Source organism: Protopterus annectens, chromosome 8.part0, assembly GCF_019279795.1.
Source record: "Protopterus annectens isolate FY-2018-M chromosome 8.part0, PAN1.0, whole genome shotgun sequence".
Taxonomy (NCBI): Eukaryota; Metazoa; Chordata; order Ceratodontiformes; family Protopteridae; genus Protopterus; species Protopterus annectens.
Window position 1 is genome coordinate 1,194,033,540 of NC_056741.1, and position 22,220 is coordinate 1,194,055,759.

The following is a 22,220-nucleotide window of genomic DNA, read 5'->3' on the forward strand; positions in this document are numbered from 1 at the left end:
TGGTAATGTGGGCATGTTCTGAAATTTGGATTGCTAGGCGATGCTGGGGAAAAAAGCCTCAAAACTTATCAGCCCTGCAGGGAAGAGTCGAACATCTGTAAGACTACAAGAACTTGCTAAATAATAAACACAAGAAACACTCCACACATTTAAATATTTACCCTTACTCACCAAGAACATTTAACTGCAAGTTTCCTTCTTCATTACCATTTGGGTAAGTTGCAAACTCACAGGTGTACAGTCCATCGTCATCATTTTTTAAAGATTTTATGACAATGGTAGCATCATTTAGAGATTGTGGCGAAACGTCCTTGAATGAAATCCTGTCCTTGTAATTTGCCACTGGGAAGCTAAAGCCATACTGTGGGTTGTAGACTGCAATATTTTGTTTTTTATCAGATGAAAATTTGGCCCATGCAACTTGGGTGATTCTGGTTTCAGATGAACTGCCTGCGTAAACGCATCGTAAATAAACATCCTCTCCTTCATAGCCATTCACTTCCGATTCCACCTTCACATTCTGTGCAATAACTGCAAGTAAGAGAAAACAACAGTTAACATACAAGTTAATATAGTTTCTTCTAACACAAGTTAATATAGTTTTTTCTAACACAAGTTAATATAGTTTCTTCTAGCACAAGTTAATATAGTTTCGTCTAACACTCGTCCAAACTTCAGAAGTAGAGCAGGTCAGAGTTTTCTTCTAATAGCTTAGGGGTGGGTTTTGGAACAATAGTTTAACTTTCTGGTAACCCTAACTGCAAAATACATAAAAAAATCTACAACATTAACTTATTTTGTATTTAACATATTTGTTACTGCTGTAACATCTCATTTTATACTATACAACTATTTATTTATTTATAAATTATTATTAAACCTGCATAATATCTATGGAACTTTTCTCCTCGGGCCGCCACTGAAAATGTGCATTTTATGCCCAGCTGGACTACCCCAGGAATCAAATGTCAAAAAATAAATGTTACTTCATATGAATAGAGGCAGGCTGGAGTCATATTTGTGGGTATCCAAACGGTAAACGTTCAGCCAGCATCCATACACAGTTCCAAAGCTTTAGTCCATCTTCCATGTGTCCAAAGCATTAGATAGCATGGGTTGGGCTGCCTAAAAAGAAGACAGATGAGAGCTTTCATGCCCGAGGAGGAGTCAAGAGTCCTGAGAGAACACAGCTAGGAAATAAAAAAAAAAAAAAATCACATGCATATGGACACAAGCGACAGACAAAACATACCACTAAATACAAGGGAGACACAAGAGGGAGGGAGCAGCTACTGCAGTAGTTATAAAAATGGATGCCTAAATAAGACTACTCACAACTGTACTATGCACAACATTTACCATTACTACAGTAGCCATAGCTATATACTGGTAAGATTATCTCTGGGAGATGGAAGGAGAATGGTCCAGTAGTCCATGGAGAATGATTCTAACAAAGCCTGCCCTTGACCTACAGAAGGAATCAAGCTTGTAATGCTTAACAGAAGTAAGTACAGAGGATCACGTGGCTGCTTCCAGAACATTACTCTACTCCAGGCAGCAGTGCCAATGTGAGAGAACAGCCAGACTATTAACATATACGAGTGCAGTAGTCAATCTATTTATAAAGTTTAAGTTACTAGCCTGAATCCGGATGTGTTTGTATATAATAAAACTGCTTGAACCAAACCCACAACTGTTTGTCTGTTTTATCCTGACCGGACCAGCGACATGGTGTCAGAAGCAGCATGTCTGAACGATGTGGTGTTAGAAAGTACAGTTGTGTACACTTACCATAAATGTAGATGTTAGAGTGTATTCACTGTTGCAGTCATCACACTTTCAGTCGGCCCGAATACCAGTCTTGGGATTTCTGCGTTGGATGCTGTCGCCTTTTCCATCACGGCATGTCATCAGGGGTATAAAACATGTAGCAGACTCCACATCATCAGTTTTTCTTGCCCCAGATGTCAGGAGCCCCCAAAACAGGAAGCAATTACATGGTGTGGAACACCTCCAGAAAAAGTAAATACCATAACCATAACATATGGCAAAACAGAGTAAAGGTAGAAAAGCAGAGAGAAGTCAGGGGGCTGGAGGGAGGGTAAAGTATAGTTTTGTACCTACCATAAATGTAGATGTTAGAGTGTTCACACTGCTGCAGTCATCACTCTTGGGTTATCCTGCCGTCAGGCGGTCCCGCAGTCGGCCAGAGTTCCAAAGTCTTGGTCCAGCGTCGGTTGCCGTCGCTTCTTCCCTGACGTCAGTGCGCCAGGGGTATAGAAGATGCATCAGATGCAATTTTCTTCAGTTTTTCTTGCCCCAGATGTCAGGTGCCCCCAATAGGTAGGCAATACATATTGCTATATTAAAATATACATATAAAAATAAAACAATACCTTCAGTCACAAGCAAATACACCACAGAGGTTGTATAGGATAGAAAGGAATAGATAGTTCCAGCTAGTTCAGAGGGGATGGAGGGAGGGTAACCTGGACTGCAGCAGTGCGAACATTAACATCTACATTTATGGTAGGTACAAAACTGCACTATGGTTCATCGTGTTACACTGCTGCAGTCATCACTCTTGGGTTGAATCCCAAAGCTAAGGATGGATGGTGGAACTAAACAGGGTTTGGAGAGGCTAGTAGGCCCTGCAGAACTGCAGTGGCAAAGCCAGTTCTGGTTTTAGAGTAGAGGTAAGTGATGGTGCTTGGTGAAGGTGTGCACTGAACTCCAAGTTGCAGCCTCCAAAATATCCTTGGTTGGTGCCCCTCTGAGGAAGGCTGTTGATGTTGCTGTAGCCCTGGTGGAATGGGGCCCGATGTTACCAGGAACAGATTTCCCATGGTGTGTGTAGCAGAAACGGATACAATGTCCTATCCATTTTGAAATGGTCTGTTTTGAGATACCTTTTCCTTGAGATCTTGCAGCATAGGATACAAAGAGCTGGTCAGACTTTCTGAAAGCCTTAGTTTTATCCAAGTAGTAACGTAATTGCCTGTGAATGTCAAAAGAATGTAGGAGCCTTTCCCCTTTGTTCTGGGGGTTTGGATAAAAGGCAGGCAAATGGATGGTTTGGTTTAGGGCCACAATGGATACCACCTTTGGCATAAAAGAAGGGTTAGTTCGTAAAGAGACTATCTTGATGAAGAATGATGAAAGGCTCCACTGCCATTAGGGCCTGTAGTTCTGAGACTCTTCGTGCTGAAGTTATTGCTAGCAGCAGGACAGTCTTCCATGATAGGAACTGTAGATCAGCTGTGAAAGCAGGTTCAAAGGGCGGAAGTGTAAGCTTTTCCAGAACAAAGTTGAGATCCCAAGTTGGTATTGGTGCTCTCCGGGGCAGTCTTATGTTCTTAACCCCTCTGAGGAACTGTCTTAGTAATGGATGTGAAAATATAGGAGGATCCGTGTTGTATTGAGCTGAAATAGCCGAGGCGTGGATCTTAATAGATGACAAGGAAAGTCCTTTGTGCAACATCTCAAGTTAAATATAGAAGAATCTGAGGAATAAATCTGGGACAAGGGGATTTTGGCCTTTAGCCTGGTTCCAAGCGTAGAATATTTTCCATTTGTCTGAATAGACTTTCCTGGTGCTGGGCCTCCTGGCCTCCAGAATGACGTCCACCACAGCTTTAGAGAGAAGCGTTGACTGGTTATTTAGGCAATTTGCCATGCGGCCAGATTTAAAGTCTTGAGCTGGCTGTGTAGAATCTGATTGTTTTGCCGAGTGAGCAGGTGAGGAATTGTAGGCAAAATCCATGGTGGGCCTTGAGCCATGTTCCTTAGTATTGGATACCAGTGTTGGCGTGGCCAGTCTGGAACAATGAGTATCATTTGTGGCCTCTCTAATCTGGCTTTCAGCAGCACCTTTGCCAGAAGAGGCAGTGGAGGAAAGGCATACACTGTCAATGTTTTCCAACTGAATGAGAGGGCGTCCACTTTCCATGCTAGTGTGTGGTATGTCCTTGTGCAGAATTTCCATAGTTGGTAGTTTTGGGGGGGGAGCAAACAGATGTCTGGGCTCCCCCATTTTTCAGTTATCATTGCGAATATTTGTGGATCTAGTTTCCACTCGTGAGGATCTATGATGTTTCTGCTTAGATAGTCTGCCAGTGTGTTTTTCTTTCCTGGCAGGAATTGTGCTTGTAGTTAAACTTGGTAGGTCAGTGCTGTGTTCCACAAGGTCATTGCTTGTCTGCATAGGGGGTAGGAATGTGTGCCCCTTGCTTGTTTATGTACCACATTACTGTGGTGTTGTCCATCTTTATTAGGAGTTGTCCTGGATGTAGGAGGTCCTTGAAAGCTGTTGGAGCATTTTGTACTGCTAGCATCTCTTTCTGATTGATATGTAGATGCCTTTTGTTTGCAAACCATTTGCCCTGAATACACTGTCCTGCAATGTGTGCTCCCCATGCATAATCCGATGCATCTGTTGTTATAGTTTGCCTGGCTGTGGGTAAGGTAAAAGGCTGACCCTTGTTGAGGTGACATGCCCGAGCCCACCATAGAAACTCCTGTTGAAGGCAGGGAATAAGTGGAATAATTGTTTCCAGGCTGTGTTGAGTCCATATGCCTTTCAGATACCATTGTAATTTCCTCATATGCAGTTTTGCAAATGGTATTAGTAGAATGCAAGATGCCATGAATCCCAAGGCCCGCATAATTTTTCTTGCAGTGAGTTGAGTCTTTGTTGCAATCATTTTGAAGTATTGAGTCAGTTGTCTTTGCTTGTCTGGCGTGAGATAAGCCATCTGGGGCCATTGTATTTAAGCTGGCACCCAGGAATATTATGTCTTGTGAGGGCACTTGTTTTGACTTCTTTTCGTTTACTGTGTACCCTAGGCAACTTCGTAGGTTTTTGACAAATGCCAGATGCTTTAATAGAATGTCCTTGCTTTCTGCTTGAATAAGGCAGTCGTCCAGGTAAGGATATATTTGAATCCCTCTGTCTGCAGTATGCAATTACTGGTGCCAGGCATTTTGTGAAGAGCCTGGGCGCAGTAGATAAGCCAAAGGGCAGTGCAGAGAATTGGTACTGGGTTGAACCTGCAATAAATCGGAGGTATCTTCTGCAATTTTGTCGGATACGGACATGCAGGTATGCCTCCTTGAGGTCCAGTGTTACTAGCCAAGCCTTCTTGCATAGCATGGGAAGAAGTTGCTGTAGTGTTAGCATCTTTAATTTGGGTATTTCCAGGTATGTGTTTAGAATGGAGAGGTCCAGAACGGGTCTCCATGCTTTGTCCTTTCGGGGAAAGTACAGTTTTGTACCTACCATAAATGTAGATGTTCGAGGATCCACATTGCTGCAGTCCTTACTATTGGGTAGTCCGCTGTCCAGTTGGCCCGAATACCAGAGTATATGGCTGACGTCGGTCAGGGCGCATTAGACTGACGTCAGTACGTCAGGGTACTAATGCGCATGACCGACGTCATATCCTCAGTCTTTTCTTGCCCCAGATATCAGAAGACCCTAAAAAGACAAGGCCCAAAATACCTGCACCAAAAATATGTACAAGATATACAAAAATATATACCAAAATATCAGCATATAACCTCACCTACACAACCACCCCTAAACACAGAGGGGAAGGAGGGAGGGTAAATTGGACTGCAGCAATGTGGATCCTCGAACATCTACATTTATGGTAGGTACAAAACTGTACTATGTTCTTCGTTCCACATTGCTGCAGTCCTTACTATTGGGTAGAATCCCAAAGCAGAGGTAAGGGAGGCTGGCAAATCATAAAGAAGTAGGAGCTGACAACATGCCTTGCAAAACAGCTGTGGCAAAACCAGCCCTAGACTTAGAGTAGATAGGAAGGTGATAATGCTTAGAGAAAGTATGCACTGAACTCCAAGTAGCTGCCTCCAAAATATCCTTAGTTGCCACCCCCCTTAGAAATGCTGTTGAAGTGGCAGTAGCCCTAGTGGAATGAGGCCTAATTCCAGCTGGAATCTCCTTGCCATGATGGGAATAACAAAATGCAATGCAAAACCCAATCCACCTAGAAATAGTTTGTTTTGACACAGGCTTGCCCTGCGAACTCAAAGCAAAAGAAACAAACAACTGCTGAGACTGCCTAAAATCCTTAGTCCTGCTTAAATAATAACGCAATTGCCTGTGTACATCTAAAGTGTGCAAAATCTTTTCCCCTTTATTTTGGGGGTCTGCATAAAAAGTAGGCAAATGAATAGTTTGGTTTAAAGCCACACTAGAAACCACCTTAGGCATAAAGGAAGGATTAGTGCGTAATGATACCCTATCCTTATGGAAAATCAAAAGGGCTCTACTGCCATAAGGGCCTGCAACTCAGACACCCTTCTTGCAGAAGTAATAGCCAACAGAAAAGCAGTCTTCCATGACAAGTATTTCAATTCAGCAGTAGCCGCAGGCTCAAAAGGTTGTAGAGTAAGTTTTTCCAACACAAAATTGAGATCCCAAGCAGGAGTAGGAGCTCTACGGGGGTCTTATATTCTTTGCCCCTCTAAGAAACTGCTTGAACAAAGGATCACGAAAACAATGGTGGGTCACAATCATAGTGAGCTGAAATTGCTGCAGCATGAATCTTAATGGAAGAGAAGGACAAACCTTTGTCCAATAACTCAGTAAGATATTGAAGAGCCACACTCAAATTAGGCTCAGAAATCTCCAAATTCTTTGCTGTACTCCAAAATAAAAATCTCTTCCATTTTTCTGTACACTTTCCTTGTACTAGGTCTTCTAGCTTCCATAATCACATTTAAAACTTGTTGAGGAAGTTGAGACCTGCTGTGTTTCAACACAGAATATGCCAGGCTGTTAGATGAAGAGAGTGAAGCTTGACATTGAGCAGATGACCGTCCTTCTGAGATAACAGATGAGGAATCAAAGGTAAAGGCCATGGAGGCTTCCTTACCAGACTCCTTAGTAGTGGGTACCAGTGTTGCCGAGGCCAATCTGGAGCTATCAAAATCATCCTTGGCTTGTCTTGTCTGACTTTTAATAGCACCTTTGGAAGAAGAGGCAGAGGTGGAAAGGCATACACATGAAGGTTTTTCCAACTGAAAGACAGAGCATCCACTTTCCAAGCTGTGTGATGAAACCCCTTTGTGCAAAACTTTGGCAGCTGGTGGTTTAGTGGAGAAGCGAACAGATCTATGTCTGGAGTTCCCCATGACACTGTCAATTTCTGAAATACATGAAGATCCAGTTTCCACTCGTGGGGATCCATGATTTGTCTGCTTAACACATCTGCTAAGGAGTTCTGTGCTCGGCAGAAACCTTGCCTGAAGAGTTAGTTGCAAGCTTAGCGCAGTCTCCCATAAAATCATTGCTTGCCTGCATAGAGGATAAGAATGTGTTCCCCTTGCTTGTTGATGTACCACATGACAGTTGTGTTGTCTGTTAGAATCAACACCTGCCCTGGAAGAAGTAACTCCTTGAAAGCCATTAATGCAAACTGGACTGCTAACATCTCCTTCATGTTGATATGTAGATGCTGTAGTCTGGCAGGCCACTTGTCTTGTATCCACTTTCCATTTAGATGAGCTCCCCAAGCAATGTCCGAGGCATCTGTCGTTAAAATCTGACTCGCCTCTGGCCGGGTCACAGAGAGTCCCTTGTTTAGGTGACATTCCTGAGCCCACCACAAAAATTCTTTTTGAAGGCAAGGTATTATTTGAATGACAGTGTCCAAATCCTGGCAGTGCTGTGTCCATAAATTTTTGAGATACCATTGTAGCTTCCTCATATGCAGTTTGGCATTGGGAAGCAACAGAATACAAGATGCCATGAACCCTAATGCTTGAAGGACTGTCCTTGCAGTCAGCACGGACTGATGAGATAGTTGATGGAAGTAAAGTGATAGACTCTTTTGTTTGTCCGGGGTTAAAAAGGCCATCTGGGCTGCTGTATTCAGTCTCACACCCAGAAAGCACATGTCTTGAGAGGGTACTAGACTGGACTTTATTTCGTTCACAGAATACCCTAGGCATCTTAGCACTGCTATAACATATTCCAGATGCTGTAGAAGGTCTTCCTTTTCTTGAGCCAGAATCAGGCAGTCGTCCAAGTAAGGATAGATTTGAATTCCTTTTAGCCTGAAGTAAGCTATCACTGGAGCCAGAACCTTTGTGAATACTCTGGGCAGTAGATAAGCCAAAGGGCAATGCAGAGAACTGATAATGAGAATTTCCAGCTCGATAACGCAGATACTTCCTGCAACTTAGTCTTATAGGCACATGTAGGTAAGCTTCCTTGAGATCTAAAGTTACCATCCAGTGATCTTTGCCCAGCAGAGGTAAAAGCTGTTGTAACGTCAACATCTTGAACTTGGGAATGTCCAGATAAGTGTTGAGGATAGATAAATCCAAAATTGGTCTCCACGTGTTCCCCTTCTTTGGTACTAGGAACAGGCGAGAATAAAATCCTAGGCCCCTTTCTGATACAGGGACTGGCTGAATGGCCCCTATTTGGAGTAACAGAGAAATTTGCTTGTGAGCCTCTTTCCTTTGTGGAGGAGGAACATCTGGCATGCCTTTGAAAGGGGGCAATGTATGGAAATAAAACCTGTAACCGTGGTGAATGATATCCAACACCCATCTGTCTTGAGTAATTAAATCCCAATTTCCTTTGAAAAGAGACAGTCTTCCTCCCAAAGGAGCTGCCAGACGAGAATCTACTGGCAGCTGAAAAGGCAGGTCATTGGGTCTGTTTACGAAAGGACTGACCCCTGCCCTCACCAGAAGTCTGAGCAGGTGAACTCCCTGTTCTAGGCCTAAAAGAACCTTGAGCTCTGCCCCTACCACGTCTAGACCTACCCTAGACTGGGAATCATAAGCAGGATATGTCCATCCCTTAGTAGGCCGATTTCTACTAAACTTGGTGGCTGCACCTGCAAAAATCTTTAACAGTTTGCATAGACTTAGCTTTGTCCTCCATTTTCTTTAAAACTGCTTCCACAGGCGAACCAAACAACACATCAGACTGTAAAGGAGCATCCAAAATCCTTGTCTTAACATGCTCAGCTAAATTCTGATCCCTCAACCAGGCATGCCTGCGAAGAACAGAACTAGTGGCAGCCACCCTCGAGGAGGCCTGTACAGCATCAAAACCACATTGCAAAGAATGCTTACCCACTTGATCAGACACATGAACTAAATCCAGCAACTCTTTACACTCAATACCTTCCGCCAAAGCATCCACCTTAGATTTCAGCTGTGAAAGGAGATAATTTTGATATTTAAGCATGTGAAACTGACAATTCAACTGCTAAATGGCTAAAGTGGAAGAAGTATACACTTTCTTTCCCCATCTATCCAAAGCCCTTGCCTCTTTATCAGTGGGAACAGGGTTTTTAACCACAGAGGCCTTAACACCTTTAGGTCCCTGAGAAACAGTTTCCGGGTCTGCCCTAGGACTCTTAAAAAGATACTTATGAGCTTCAGGCACCCTATAGTACCTATCAGGTTTAACAGGAGCAGGAGGCAAAGAATCAGGGTTCAGGGAAGCCTCTGCAAAAACATCTTCCACCACATTCAACACAGGAGGTATAGCTAAGGGCCTATGCTGGGGCAAAAACAAGAATTCCCTAAGCCTTTTCCTGGAATCAGAGTAATCCTGGCCTTCCCATTTAAAGTGCTCCCTCATGGAATGCAGAGTCTCTGAAAATGAGAAATCCTCAGGAGGAGAAGCTGTAGGAGTGGAATCATCCACATCAGAATCAGAATAAGGAGGATACTCCTGCAAATCTTCCGCAGAAGACTCAGAAGCCTCTGAACACTGTTCAAAACTATCAAACTCGGTTCCACCCTAGGCCTCTTATCAGGAGGGGGCATAGAACCTCTAATCATAGTAATCAAATCTTCTGCCATTTTAAGCATATGTTTCTTAGGCACAGAACCTGTAATGCTAGGAGAAGCCCCCACTGAAGCTGAACTTGGCCTACCTCTCAAAGAAGTTTTGGCAACAAAAGGAGAGGCTCTAACTACCTTGGGAAGAGAGGGAAGAACAGTTACCTGAGAAGCCCCCTCAGCCTGGCCTACCTCCTGAGAAGGCACATCCTGTAACAGTAAAGTCTCTGCCTGAGACTCCAAAGAAACTCCTGGCAAAACCTCTGGCTCCACTGAGCCTTCTAAAGAACCGGCGTCCGGGACTGCCGGTTCATCAACCCTAGGCTTCGCTGTTTTGTCCTTGCGCTTCTTGGGCCGAAGCGGGCCGGAGCATCCGACCGCATTTTATAATTGCAACGCTTCCCAAACACTAACCTGGCACAGTCTAACCGTCTCTTAATAGTGCGTTTGTTAAACCTAGCACAAGAGCGGCATCCAACAACGTCGTGCTCAGGCCCTAAACAAGGTATACACAAGGTATGGTAATCCCTATGAGGTATCTGTTTCCCACAAGAAATACAGTTATTCACTTTTTCTGACATCCGGTTAAATACTGAGGCAAGAAAAAAACAAAATGTTCCCCAACGGGGTACTTAGCCAACTCTGATTCGGTCTGAAACTCCGACTTCGGAAATATTTCAGAACGCCAACCTGCACTCACAAAACTGCTTCTGCATCGGACCATGCGGCAAAAAAGACTGAGGATATGACGTCGGTCATGCGCATTAGTACCCTGACGTACTGACGTCAGTCTAATGCGCCCTGACCGACGTCAGCCATATACTCTGGTATTCGGGCCGACTGGACAGCGGACTACCCAATAGTAAGGACTGCAGCAATGTGGAACGAAGAACATCTAGAAAGTCTTGAGTAAAATCCTTGTCCTTGCTCCTGTGTAGGAACCTGTTGAATGGCTCTCATGTCCATGAGAGCTGAAATTTGCTTTTGAGCCTCTGCCCATTGATTTGGTGGCAGGTTTGGCATTCCTTTTATCCTTGGCAAAGTGTGAAAGTGGAATCTGTATCCTTCAGATACAATATTTAGGACCCATTTGTCTTTTGTGATGATGTGCCAATTGTCTGCAAAAAGTGCTAGCTTTCCCCCCAAGGGAGCTGCCAAGAGGGTTTTGCTTGGTAGTCTGAGGGGTAAGTCATTGTGTTTGTCTTCTGGTAGTTTGAAACCTGTTTTCTCCTTTTTGGGTTGTGGCACTCAATTGTCGAGGCTGGTAAGAACCTTGTGGCTGGCCTCTGCCTCTTGGGCGTCTGTATCTGCCCCTCTGTGGTCTGGCAGAAGCTGGAAAGAACCAGGTTTTGGTTGGCCAATTTCTGCTGAAACGAGGAGGTTGAACCTGTAAAACATCCTTGACAGTCTGCATAGATTTTGCCTTATCCTCCATTTTCTTTATAAAAAAAAAAAAAAAAAAAAAAAAAACAACTTCTGCTTTTACACCAAATAAAACATCTTGCTGTAAGGGTGCATCCAATAACTTTCCTTTAACATGATCGGGTAAAGTTTGTTCTTTTAACCAAGCATGCCTACGTATGACAGACCCTGTCACTGCTGCTCTACAAGAAGCTTCCAATGAATCAAATCCACATGGCAAAGTATGTTTTCCCACGTGTTCAGCTGAATGCAACAAATCTTGCATTTCCTTGTAATCTGGCTGGTCTGTATGTGCGAGCATTTTTTGTTTTAATTGAGACATCAGATATTGTTGATATTTCAGCATGTGAAACTGACAATTTAAGGCCCTCATAGCTAGAGTAGCTGAGGTATATACCTTCTTTCCCCATCTGTCTAGTGCTCTAGAATCCCTTTCAGAGGGCACAGGATTTTTAGCAAGAGGCCTCAACCCCTTTGGGACCCTGGGAAATGGTTTCTGGGTCAGCAGCAGGGCTTTTATACAGGAATTTGTAAGAGTCAGGGACTCTGTAGTATCTGTCTGGTTTGGCTGGTGCAAGAGGTAGTGAATCTGGGTTAAGGCTAGATTCTGAATAAACATCATCCACAATGTCTAACAGGTGGAACTGCAAGTGGTCTGTGTTGGGGAAGTAAAAGGAACTCTCGGAGCCTTTTCTTAGAATCAGAGTTATCCTGGCCTTCCCAGTGGAAATGTTCCCTCGTAAGTATGCAAGATTCCCCAAAAGAGTAGTCTTTTGGGGGAGATGCAGAATGAAGGGATAGACTCTTCAGCATCAGAATCTTCATAAGGGGGAAAGGAATATTCCTGTTCCTCAGAAGAATCTGAGGAAATTGAAACCTGGTCAGAGGAAGCGTAGTCCTCCTCCTGCCTTGGCCTTTTATCAGGAGGGGGATGGGAACCCCTGATTAGGGTAATTAAGTCTTCAGCCATCTTAAGCATCTGTTTCCTAGGCACGAGGCCTTGTACTGGAGACTGCTGTGCAGTCTTCTTTGTTTTTAAAGGAGTTTTCAGTTTTGCATAGGATTTAATAGTGAGTGTAGTCGGTCTGAAGACACCTTCTGCAACTGAAGGCGTTCCCTAACAGAGTACTTAGCTTTACGAAGACTTCGGTCTGAAATTTGATCTGAAAATCTCAGGAGTCAGCCTACCGGCACTTGCGAACTGCTTCTGCTTCGGGCACCGCGCGGCAAGAAAGACTGAAGAAAATGGCGCCGGATGCATCTTGTATACCCCTGGCGCACTGACGTCAGGGAAGAAGCGACAGCAACCGACGCCGGACCAAGACTTTGGAACTCGGGCCGACTGCAGGACCGCCTGACAGCAGGATAACCCAAGAGTGATGACTGCAGCAGTGTAACACAATGAACATCCAGGACTGCAACAGTGAATACACTTTAACATCTACATTTATGGTAAGTGCACAAAACTGTACTATGTTCTTCATGTTTCACTGTTGCAGTGATCACACTTGGGTTGATTCCCAAAGCTGAGGAAGGGTGGAGGCAATCAAGAAGTATCGGGACTGGCTAGCAGGACTTTAAGACTGCTGTGGCAAATCCAGCTCTGGAATTAGAAACAAATAGGTAAGTGGTAATGCTTGGTGAAGGTGTGTACAGTACTCCAGGTTGCAGCTTCCAGAATGTCGCTGGTAGGGACCCCCTGAGAAATGCTGTAGAGGTTGAGGTAGTCCTAGATGAATGAGTTCTGATCCCCTGCAGGGTGGGTTTTCCATGGCATTTGTAGCAAAAATTGATGCAGTGTGCTATCCATTTGGAAATGGTTTGCTTTTAAATGGCCTTGCCCTTTGCCCCTGTAGCAAAGCTGACTAGCAGCTGGTCAGATTTTCTGAAAGGTTTAGTCCTGTCAAGGTAGAACCTGAGCTGTCTGTGCACATCCAAGGAGTGCAGGATCCTTTCCCCTTTATTCTGAGGATTAGGAAAAAAAAGGTTGGTAAATGGATGGATTGGTTTAAAGCCACACTGGATATCACCTTGGACATAAATGATGGGTTAGTCCTGAGGGAAACCCAGTCTGCCATAAGGGCCTGCAACTCAAAAACACTCTTCTTGCTGAAGTGATGGCTAGAAGTAAGGCTGTTTTCCAAGAGAGGAATATTAATTCTGCTGTAGCAGCAGGCTCAAAAGGGGGAAGCGTGAACTTCTCTAGTACAAAGTTAAAAGGTACCAGGCAGGAGTGGGATCTCTCCTCGGGGGGTCTTAAATTGTTAGCTCCTCTCAGGAACTGTTTAGCCAGAGGGTGAGAGAAGAGGGGGTGGGCTCAGTATTGTAATGAGCTGAGAAGGCAGAGGCATGAATCTTAATGGATGAGAAGGACAGGTCTTTGTGGAGCAGCTCTGCTAGATAATCTAAGACTTGAGGTAAGGTGGGCACAGCTGTGTCTTTCCCTGAGACTGGCTCCAAGAACAGTATATTTTCCACTTTTTTGAATAGGATTTCTTAGTACTAGGCCTCCTGGCCTCAAGGATGACATCCAGCATCTGTCTGCTGGGGGCTGCTGGTGATTTATTCAGGGAATAAGCCAAGCCCAAGCTGCTAGGTTCAGGGTTTGCAGCAGAGGATGCAAAAAAAAAAAAAAAAAAAAAAAAAGGGTCCTCCTGCTGGGACAGCAGAGAGGGAGTCTGATGCAGGTGCCAGGGTGGCACTGCTGTTATACTATAAAAGTGGGACCAGTGCTGGCGTGGCCAGTCTGGTGCAATCAGGATTGTCCTTGGTTTGCCCTGTTTGATCTTGAGTAGTACTTTCGAGAGGAGGGGCAAAGGGGGAAAGGCATAGATTGAGAGGTTTTCCCATGTAAAGGACAGGGCATCCACTTTCCATGCTTGGTTGTGGGGAGGTCTGGTGAAACATTTGCTCAAATCGATGGTTCTGGGGGAGGCCAAGAGGTCCACCTCTGGTGCCCCCCCACCTGTGGATCAGAAGCTTGAATGATTTGCATTCCAGTTTCCACTCGTGTGGGTCCATTATATTTCTGCTCAAGTTGTCTGCCAGTGAATTTAGTTTGCCTGGCAGGAATTGAGCTTGCAGGTGCACTTGATTGCTCAAGGCTGTGTTCCACAGAGCCATGGCTAACCTGCAGAGTGGGTAGGAATGAGTTCCCCCCTGCTTATGTACCACATAACTATGGTGTGGTCTGTCTTTATCAAGAGTTGTCCTGGAAGGATAAGGTATTTGAAGGCTGTCAGTGCATTCTGTACAGCTATCATTTCTTTTTGATTGATATGCAGGTGCATTTGTCTTGGGCTCCATTTGCCTTGAATGCATTTGCCTGTCATGTGAGCCCCCCTCCCATGCATAGGCTGATGCGTCTGTTGTCAGGGTTTGGGCAGTGGGGGGTTGAGTGAAAGGGAGTCCCTTGTTGTGGTAGCAGGCCTCTGCCCACCAAAGGAACTCTGTCCTTAGGCAAGGAATGATACGAATCATGGTTTCCAGGTCCTGAGAATGTTGACACCAGAGACTAAGTACCACTGAAGTTTCCTCATATGCAGTCTTGCATATGGAATTAGAAGAATGCAAGAGGCCATGAACCCTAGGGCTTGCAGTATTTTTCTTGCAGATAGCTGGGTTTGGGTGGCCAGTTCTTTGAAGTAGTTTGTCAAATAAACCTGTTTTTCTGGAGTGAGGAATGCCACCTGGGAAGTTGTGTTCAAGCTTGCTCCCAGAAATACAATTTTTTGGCTGGGTACCAGATGTGACTTCTTTTCATTGATGGTCTACCCCAGAGAAGTTAGAAGTCTCTTTACAAATGTCAGGTGCTGAAGAAACGATTCCTGACTGTCCGCCTGAATCAGGCAATCGTCCACGTATGGGTAAATTTGAATTTTTCTCTGCCTGCAGTATGCAGTGGCTGGAGCCAGGCATTTTGTGAATACTCTGGGCGCAGTAGATAAGCCAAAGGGAAGTGCAGAGAACTGATAGTGCATAGAGCCTGCCCTGAAACGTAGATATTTCCTGCAAGATTCCCTTATGGGGATATGCAGATAAGCTTCTTTTAAGTCTAGAGTGACTAGGCAGGAGTCCTTGGCTAGCATAGGAAGCAGCTGCTCGAGAGTAAGCATTCTGAATTTTGGAACCACATGGAAGGTGTTGAGAATTGACAGATCCAGGATAGGGTGCCAAGAAGTCTTTTCTGGGCACCAGAAACAGTCTGGAGTAAAAACCCTGTCCCCTTTGCTCTGTTGGAACAGGTTGAATAGCCTTGATACTAAGAGAAAGTACTTGCTTTTGGGCCTCTGACCATTGGTTTGGGGGGGGGGGGGGGTTGGCAATCAGCTTGGGATTGGCAGACAGTGGAAGTAGAATCTGTATCCCTGGGACACAACGTTTAAGACCCATCCATCCTGGGTAATGTACTCTCAGTTTTTTGCATGCAGGGCGAGTTTTCCTCCTAGGGATGCAAGTATTTGGGCAAGGTTGGGAAGGATGAAGAAAAGTCATTGTGAACTTTTTCCACAGGATGGTGGCTTACCACTCCCTGTTTTTGAGGTGGGAGCACTCCCATTGTTTAGATCTGTGCATACCCTGAGACTGTAGTCTTGGTGGTCTGCTGCCCCTGGGTTTGAAGGGACTGGAAAGGACCAGTTTTTTGAAGGCCAATGCCTACTGAATCTAGGTGGCTGTACCTGTAGGAAATCTTTTAACACTTTGCATAGATTTAGCTTTTTCCTTCTTTAAGAACCTCTTCTGCTTTAGTGCAGCAAACAAACATTCTTGGTTTAATGGAGCATCTAATAAATTTTGCTTTGACATGGTCTGGCAAGATTTGTTCCTTTAGCCAAGCATGTCTTTCAAGAACAGACCCAGTGACAGCAGCCCTGCAAGATGCTTCTAAAGCATCAAACCCACACTGCAAAGTATGTTTTCCAACTTGGTTTGCAAAATGCATTAACTCCTGTAAATCTTATGTTCTGCAGAGTCAGGAATCAACATTTTTTTGTTTAATTAGTCCCATAATATGTTGCTGGTACTTCAACATGTGAAACTGGCAATTTAAAGCCCTGATGGCAACAGTAGCAGAGGTGTATACCTTCTTCCTCCATCTGTCTAAAGCCCTAGAATCCCTGTCCGAAGGGGTAGGGTTTTTGGCTGTAGTAGCATTAATTTCTTTAGGTCCCTGGGAAATGGTCTCTGGATCTGCAGTAGAGTTCTTACATAGAAATTTGTGAGAGTCAAGTAGTCTGTAGTACCAGTCAGGTTTTCTAGGAGCTGGTGTTAAGTATCAGGGGTAAGACTGGATTCCATGAAGACAACATCTACAATTTCCAGAAAAGGAGGGATAGCTAGAGGTCTGTGCTGAGGCAAGTTTAAAAATTCCCTGTGCCTCTTTTTGGACTGGGTAGTCCTGGCACTCCCAGCAGAAATGCTCTGAGGGTATGCAGGGTTTCACCGAAAGAAAAATCCTCTGGTGGGGAGTCAGAGGAAATGGAATCCTCTGCATCAGAATCCTCATAGGTACATAAGGGTATGTCCTGGTAATCAGAGGGGTCAGAGTCATCAGACTCATGATCTCAAGAATCAGAAGGAAAATCAATTCTTTGTCTTTTAGTGGGGGGAAGGCGGACTTCCCCTAATTAAAAGTAATAAGGTCTTCAGCCATTCTAAGCATTTGTTTCTGTGGCAAGGGAGCTGGAGCATGCGCTTTGGTCATCGGTTTTCCAGGCGTAGTGCGAACTCTGGGCCTGAGAAACTCAGTATTTTTAGTCAAAATACCGGTTTAATGCGAACATCAGAAGACTGGAATACACCCCCGAAGCCGGTGCCTGCACGGCGGCTATGGACCCATCCAAGGTAGAGACATCTGCTGGTTCCATAGACGAAGAAGCAACTTGCGGCATACCAGACTCCGAATGGGTCTCAGCAGAGGCCTGCAAATCTGTAGAAGCGGGTATCAGGGCTGCGAAAGTGCCTCACTGAATACCGAACTGGCAACTAGCTGAACAGAAGCATCGGCGGCAGTTTTGAACCTATGCGGTCCGTCTTTATCCTCACGTTTTTTCAGAAGATAGACAGTCTGATGGCTTATGGAAGCCATTTTGGAAAACTGAGAACAAGAGCGAAAGAATTTAGTGACAAAGATAGCCCAATGACAAATAGTTCAGGCGTTTAACAAGGCACAAAACCTACAGCGAGGAACAGATGATGCAGTAAGAATGAAAATCTATGTGAGGTATTTGCTTTCCACAAGCAAGACAATGGTTAACTTTTTCTGACATTGGTTAGAGGAAGAAAAAAAGGATCCCCAATGGGGTACTTAGCTTTAGAAGACTTCAGGTCTGAAACTTGAAAAACGGAAATTTCAGGTAGTGGCCGACCGGCACTTGCAAACTGCTTCTGCTTCCCACATGGCAAGAAAAGCTGATGTAATGGTGTTTTCTGCATGTTTTATACCCCTGACGACATGGAAGAGGCAACAGCATTAGACACAGAAATCCCAAGACTCTGGTATTCGGGCTGACTGAGGGCTACCTGCAGGCAGATAACCCAAGTGTGAGGACTGCAACAGTGAAACACGAAGAACATCCAGGGACTCTTTCCTCTGATGCTTCAAAGTTTGGTCTTGGTGCAGTTATTCTTCAAGAGGGCATACCAGGAGTCTAGAACTCTAACGCAAACCGAGATGCAGCATGCTGAAATTCAGAAGGAACTGTTAGCTATTGTGTTTGCATGCTCGAAGTTGCATGATTTATAGCAGAGGTATCCAGATTGAGACTGATAATCAACCTCTAGTGACTATTTCGAAGAAGCCTATGCATACAGCTCCAGCAAGACTACAAATAATGATGCTCAGGATTAGAAAAGTACAACTTCAAAACGGTCTATACGAAAGGCAAAACTTCTTTATCTGGCTGATACCGTATCCAGATCACCCAAAAATACCACAGAAAAGCTTGATGCAGACAAGTTTGCCTTCAATGTCATGGAAGTCTTCAATGTCATGGAAGTGCATCATTTTTCTACCAAAAAAGACTTGATGAGCGAAGAGATCATAGAAATACTGATCCAATTTTGCAAAAGCTCAACTACTTCATCAATGCTGGATGGCCAAAACAATCTTGCGTACACCAAGATAAGTGCAACCTTATTTTCCTTACAGAGATGATAGGTTAATGGAAGATGGTATCACTTTCAAAGGTCCTAAAATTGTCGTTCCTACCTCCTTACAAGAGCACATTCAGATTTTGCATCGTGGCCACCCAGGTTTTGAAGCTACCAAAAGAAGAGCGAGAGGACTAGTATTTTGTCCTCCTCTGTCAAAAGATAAGTATTTTCATCTTGTTTAGTCTGCAATAATACTAAACTGCATTTTCAAAGAGAGAGCCACTTCAGCTAAACCAGACCCCTGAACTACCTTGGTCAACAGTAGCCAACATTACTTACTGTTGGTAGACTCTTATTCAAATTAGTTTGATACTGATCCGCTACCTAACACAACATCCAGTACTGTCATTACCAAGTTAAAATGTAATTTCCCATTCCATGGTAGTCCATACAAAATTTCTGACACGTGCGCCCAGTTTACCAGTCGGCTATTTCAGAAATTTGCAAAAAAAGTGGGACTTTATCCATGTTAATTAGTAGTCTTTCAAAAGGTCTAGTACAAGGGCAAAGCAATTACTAGAGAGAGGTCAAAGCATGACAATACAGACGTTTTCATACAGACGTTTTCTTGAATTTACTTAATCTCAGAAATACACCCCATGACAATTGACTCTGCTCACCCGCACAGAGACTTCTGCCAAGGCAAACCAGAACAACCTTGTCCATTAGTTCCAGTTTGTTGGTGCCTAATGCTAAAAAAACACCAGAGCAATCAAATCCCAACTATTCAAAAAAAGTGTTCATTTCAGAAGTCCTATTATGATAAAATGAGCAGATTTCTTCGTCCATTAAAAGAAGAAAAGATAGTAAGGATGCAAACAGTGAAAGGTTTTGGCAGAATTGTTCAAGTGAGAGGTGTATGTGCTGAGCCGAGATCTTAATTAGTGGAATCTGAGGGTATAGGATACACACAAAATCACAGGCATCTTCTTCCGGTGTCCGAATCGATATCGCAGCATTGTACCTGTGAAAGACTCTAGATCTCAAAGCAATCCAAATGGTGTTCATCAGGAATAGGTACTGAAACGTGTCCTTCAACAGGAGGACTCTGATGTCCCTGAAACTGAACATGGTCCCTGTTGCCAAACCCAGCCCTATTTTTCTGTCATACAATCAAGTCATGTCATATTTCCAGACAGTGTAAAACACACAGCAACCTGGACATGACTGCTTCATTTGTAATTAGTTTTGTATAACTCCATGTCAAAAGGATTATTTCTGTACAACTGCATGTCAATGATTATTGTCATTATTACTGTGCATGGCTTACTTCTCAAAACAGGAAAGATATAGAACAGTGCGTTATGAAGAAGCACATGCGTATAAATAGAGAGCACATGCAGGCAGCAGTGCCTTTTTGAGAGAACAGCCAGTGTTAACATGCAATAGTGCAGTAGTCAATTTAAAAAGTTACTAAGCCTCAATTGTGATGTGCTTGTACATATTAAAAGCTGCTTGAACTGAGCCCACAACTATTAGTCTGATTTACCCTGCCCGGACGAGCGACAACAACCACTTACACAATCAGCTTTGATGGTCATCCTTACTTTCACAAGAAATTAATTATCTGAAGAGCGACAACAACCATTTACACAATCGGCTTTGATGGTCATCCTTACTTTCACAAGAAATTAATTATCTGAAGATCTGGATGATTTTATTCTATCAAGATAGTGTCAGAGTGATCTGTGGAAATCCAAGGTATGGAGTACCCTCTCTCCCCGATTTTTGGTTCGAGAAAGGAAGGAGACACAAACACAACTTTCTTGGATGTCTCTTACGGAAATTCTCTCTCAAAAACATTTTCAGATGAGAATGTATTGAAAAGGGGGGATCCACTGGCAAGCATGCTGAAAAGGTTGACAAATGAACCTTAATAGAGAAATAAGAAAGGCCACAGTACAGTAACTCGCAAATACTGCAAAACCAGAGAAACCCTAATCCTGAATTATGTTGTTGGCAGCAATTAGAAAACCATATCCATTTGCTAATATAAGACTTTCTAGCAGCAAGCTTTCTCTATTACTACCTGCTGCATGCCCTTAGGCTCCTAAAGGGAATTAAGACCCTATCGTTCATGCAGTCAGTCAAGGTTCATTGGGGTCAGGATGCATTCAAATACCCCTATTCTTATAAGAGCAGAACCACTTTGTGAGGAAGCTTGTAGTAATTGCTCATGGCCATTTCCAAAAGAAGGAAGGGAGAACTTTGCCAGCTGACTGCCTCCTCTCTAAACAGAGGCCTTCTTGAGAAACACCCCAAAAGAGGGATCAATTTTTGGAAGACCCCAGATCTAGTTTTCATTTGTGATGATCTGCCTTTTTTCTGCTCAGTTGGTCTGCCAAACAATTTTGCTCTAACGGGATGAAGGATGCCTTGAGAGTGAGATTGTTATCTTGGCATATAGCTTTTACAGCACAATGGTTAATCTGCAAAGGGGGAAAGACTTGGGTTTATCCCTTGCTTGCTGATGTACCACATGACAGTTACATTACCTGTAACAACCTGAAGAGGTAGTTGGGACAAAAGATAATTCAGAGAAAGGGGTGCCTTGATTACAGCATGCATATTAAATATTAATTTATACGGTGTTATGTGCTTGTATCTGTCCTTGGTGTACAAAGCTTCCTGCAGTTTGTATGCCTCCTGATACAGCTCCCCAAGGAAAGTCTGAAGCATCTGTGGTGACCCACTGCTTGGGAGTCGGGGGGGGGGGGGCCTGGATTTAGAGACGTTTGCCATCTTCACTGCATGATTTATCTTCTGACAACTGCATGATTTCTCTTCTGACAATTACCAGAACTGGTATTTGAAAAGATATGGGTGTTGCTGCTGGGACCAAAGACTTCAGATACCATTTTATCTTTCTCACGTGAAGTCTTGTCACGGGTATCATGAGGATCATAGATGCCATGAGATCCAAAATCCAGAGGTATCCCCTTGCAAAGATAAAAACCTGAGGGGGGAAACCCTAGGAATAGATGTGTTTCCTGTGGAAGAAAAGCGCTTTTAAACTGAGGTGTCTAAAAAGATACTCCCTTCCAATAACATAATCCTGTGTGGAGAAGTCAAAAACACTTTTGAATGTTCTCTTGGAATCTCAGTATTGAGCAAGATCTCTAACCCAAGACGGACTCTCAGGCACACCCAAACACATCCTCCAATACTGAAATTACTGGAGGGATGGGAGAAGGTTCTTTAAAATCCCATTTGTAACAGCTTACAGAATTTTCTGAAGGATTGAGAAACCTCAGTGTTCTAAACTGCTGGCACATTCTGGAAATGGACTCTGCAGAAAGAGAATCCCTCAAAGGGAGGGTCAGATACTACACGAGATATGGGGGGGCTGCATCAGTCCCCTTGTCTTCCTGTTCAGATTCAGAATCTTTAACCTTCAGGAAAAGAAAAATCCCTTTTTACCAGAAACTACCTTATAAGAAGATCAACAGCCAGAACTAGATCATGAGCCAGACCGAATATACTGCTCCTGTCCAGGGAAAAAGGAGCAGGAGCAGATACACGTTTAGTTTTGTTACTTTTTGATAGGGAAAAATACGGCCAACAGGGTTGTTATTGGAAGCAGCAGCTTCCCTATGGATTAGCATAACATTCTGACTAAAACAATTAAGACTTCCTTGCTCCTTATGATAAGACTGACAAAAATTCCTCTCCCTTGCCCACTTAAGAAACCGCAAAAGCAATAAAGGATGTGGCTAAGCCTTGGCCCACAGTGACTGTATGTGCTACACTAAAGGGATCCAGAGTAAAAGCAGAGTGATCTGAGGAACCAGCTTTAGTCACAACAC

General features: G+C 43.8%; 1 protein-coding gene across 2 annotated transcripts in view; it reads right to left on the minus strand.

Annotated features, from left to right (window-relative positions):
* Nucleotides 1-22,220, minus strand: part of LOC122809297 (nectin-1-like) — a 386,062-nt gene that overhangs the window by 321,483 nt on the left and 42,359 nt on the right. For both annotated transcript variants that reach the window (XM_044080682.1, XM_044080681.1), the window contains exon 2: nucleotides 172-531. In XM_044080682.1, the coding sequence (XP_043936617.1) occupies nucleotides 172-531 (360 nt within the window). The remainder of the gene's footprint in view (nucleotides 1-171; nucleotides 532-22,220) is intronic.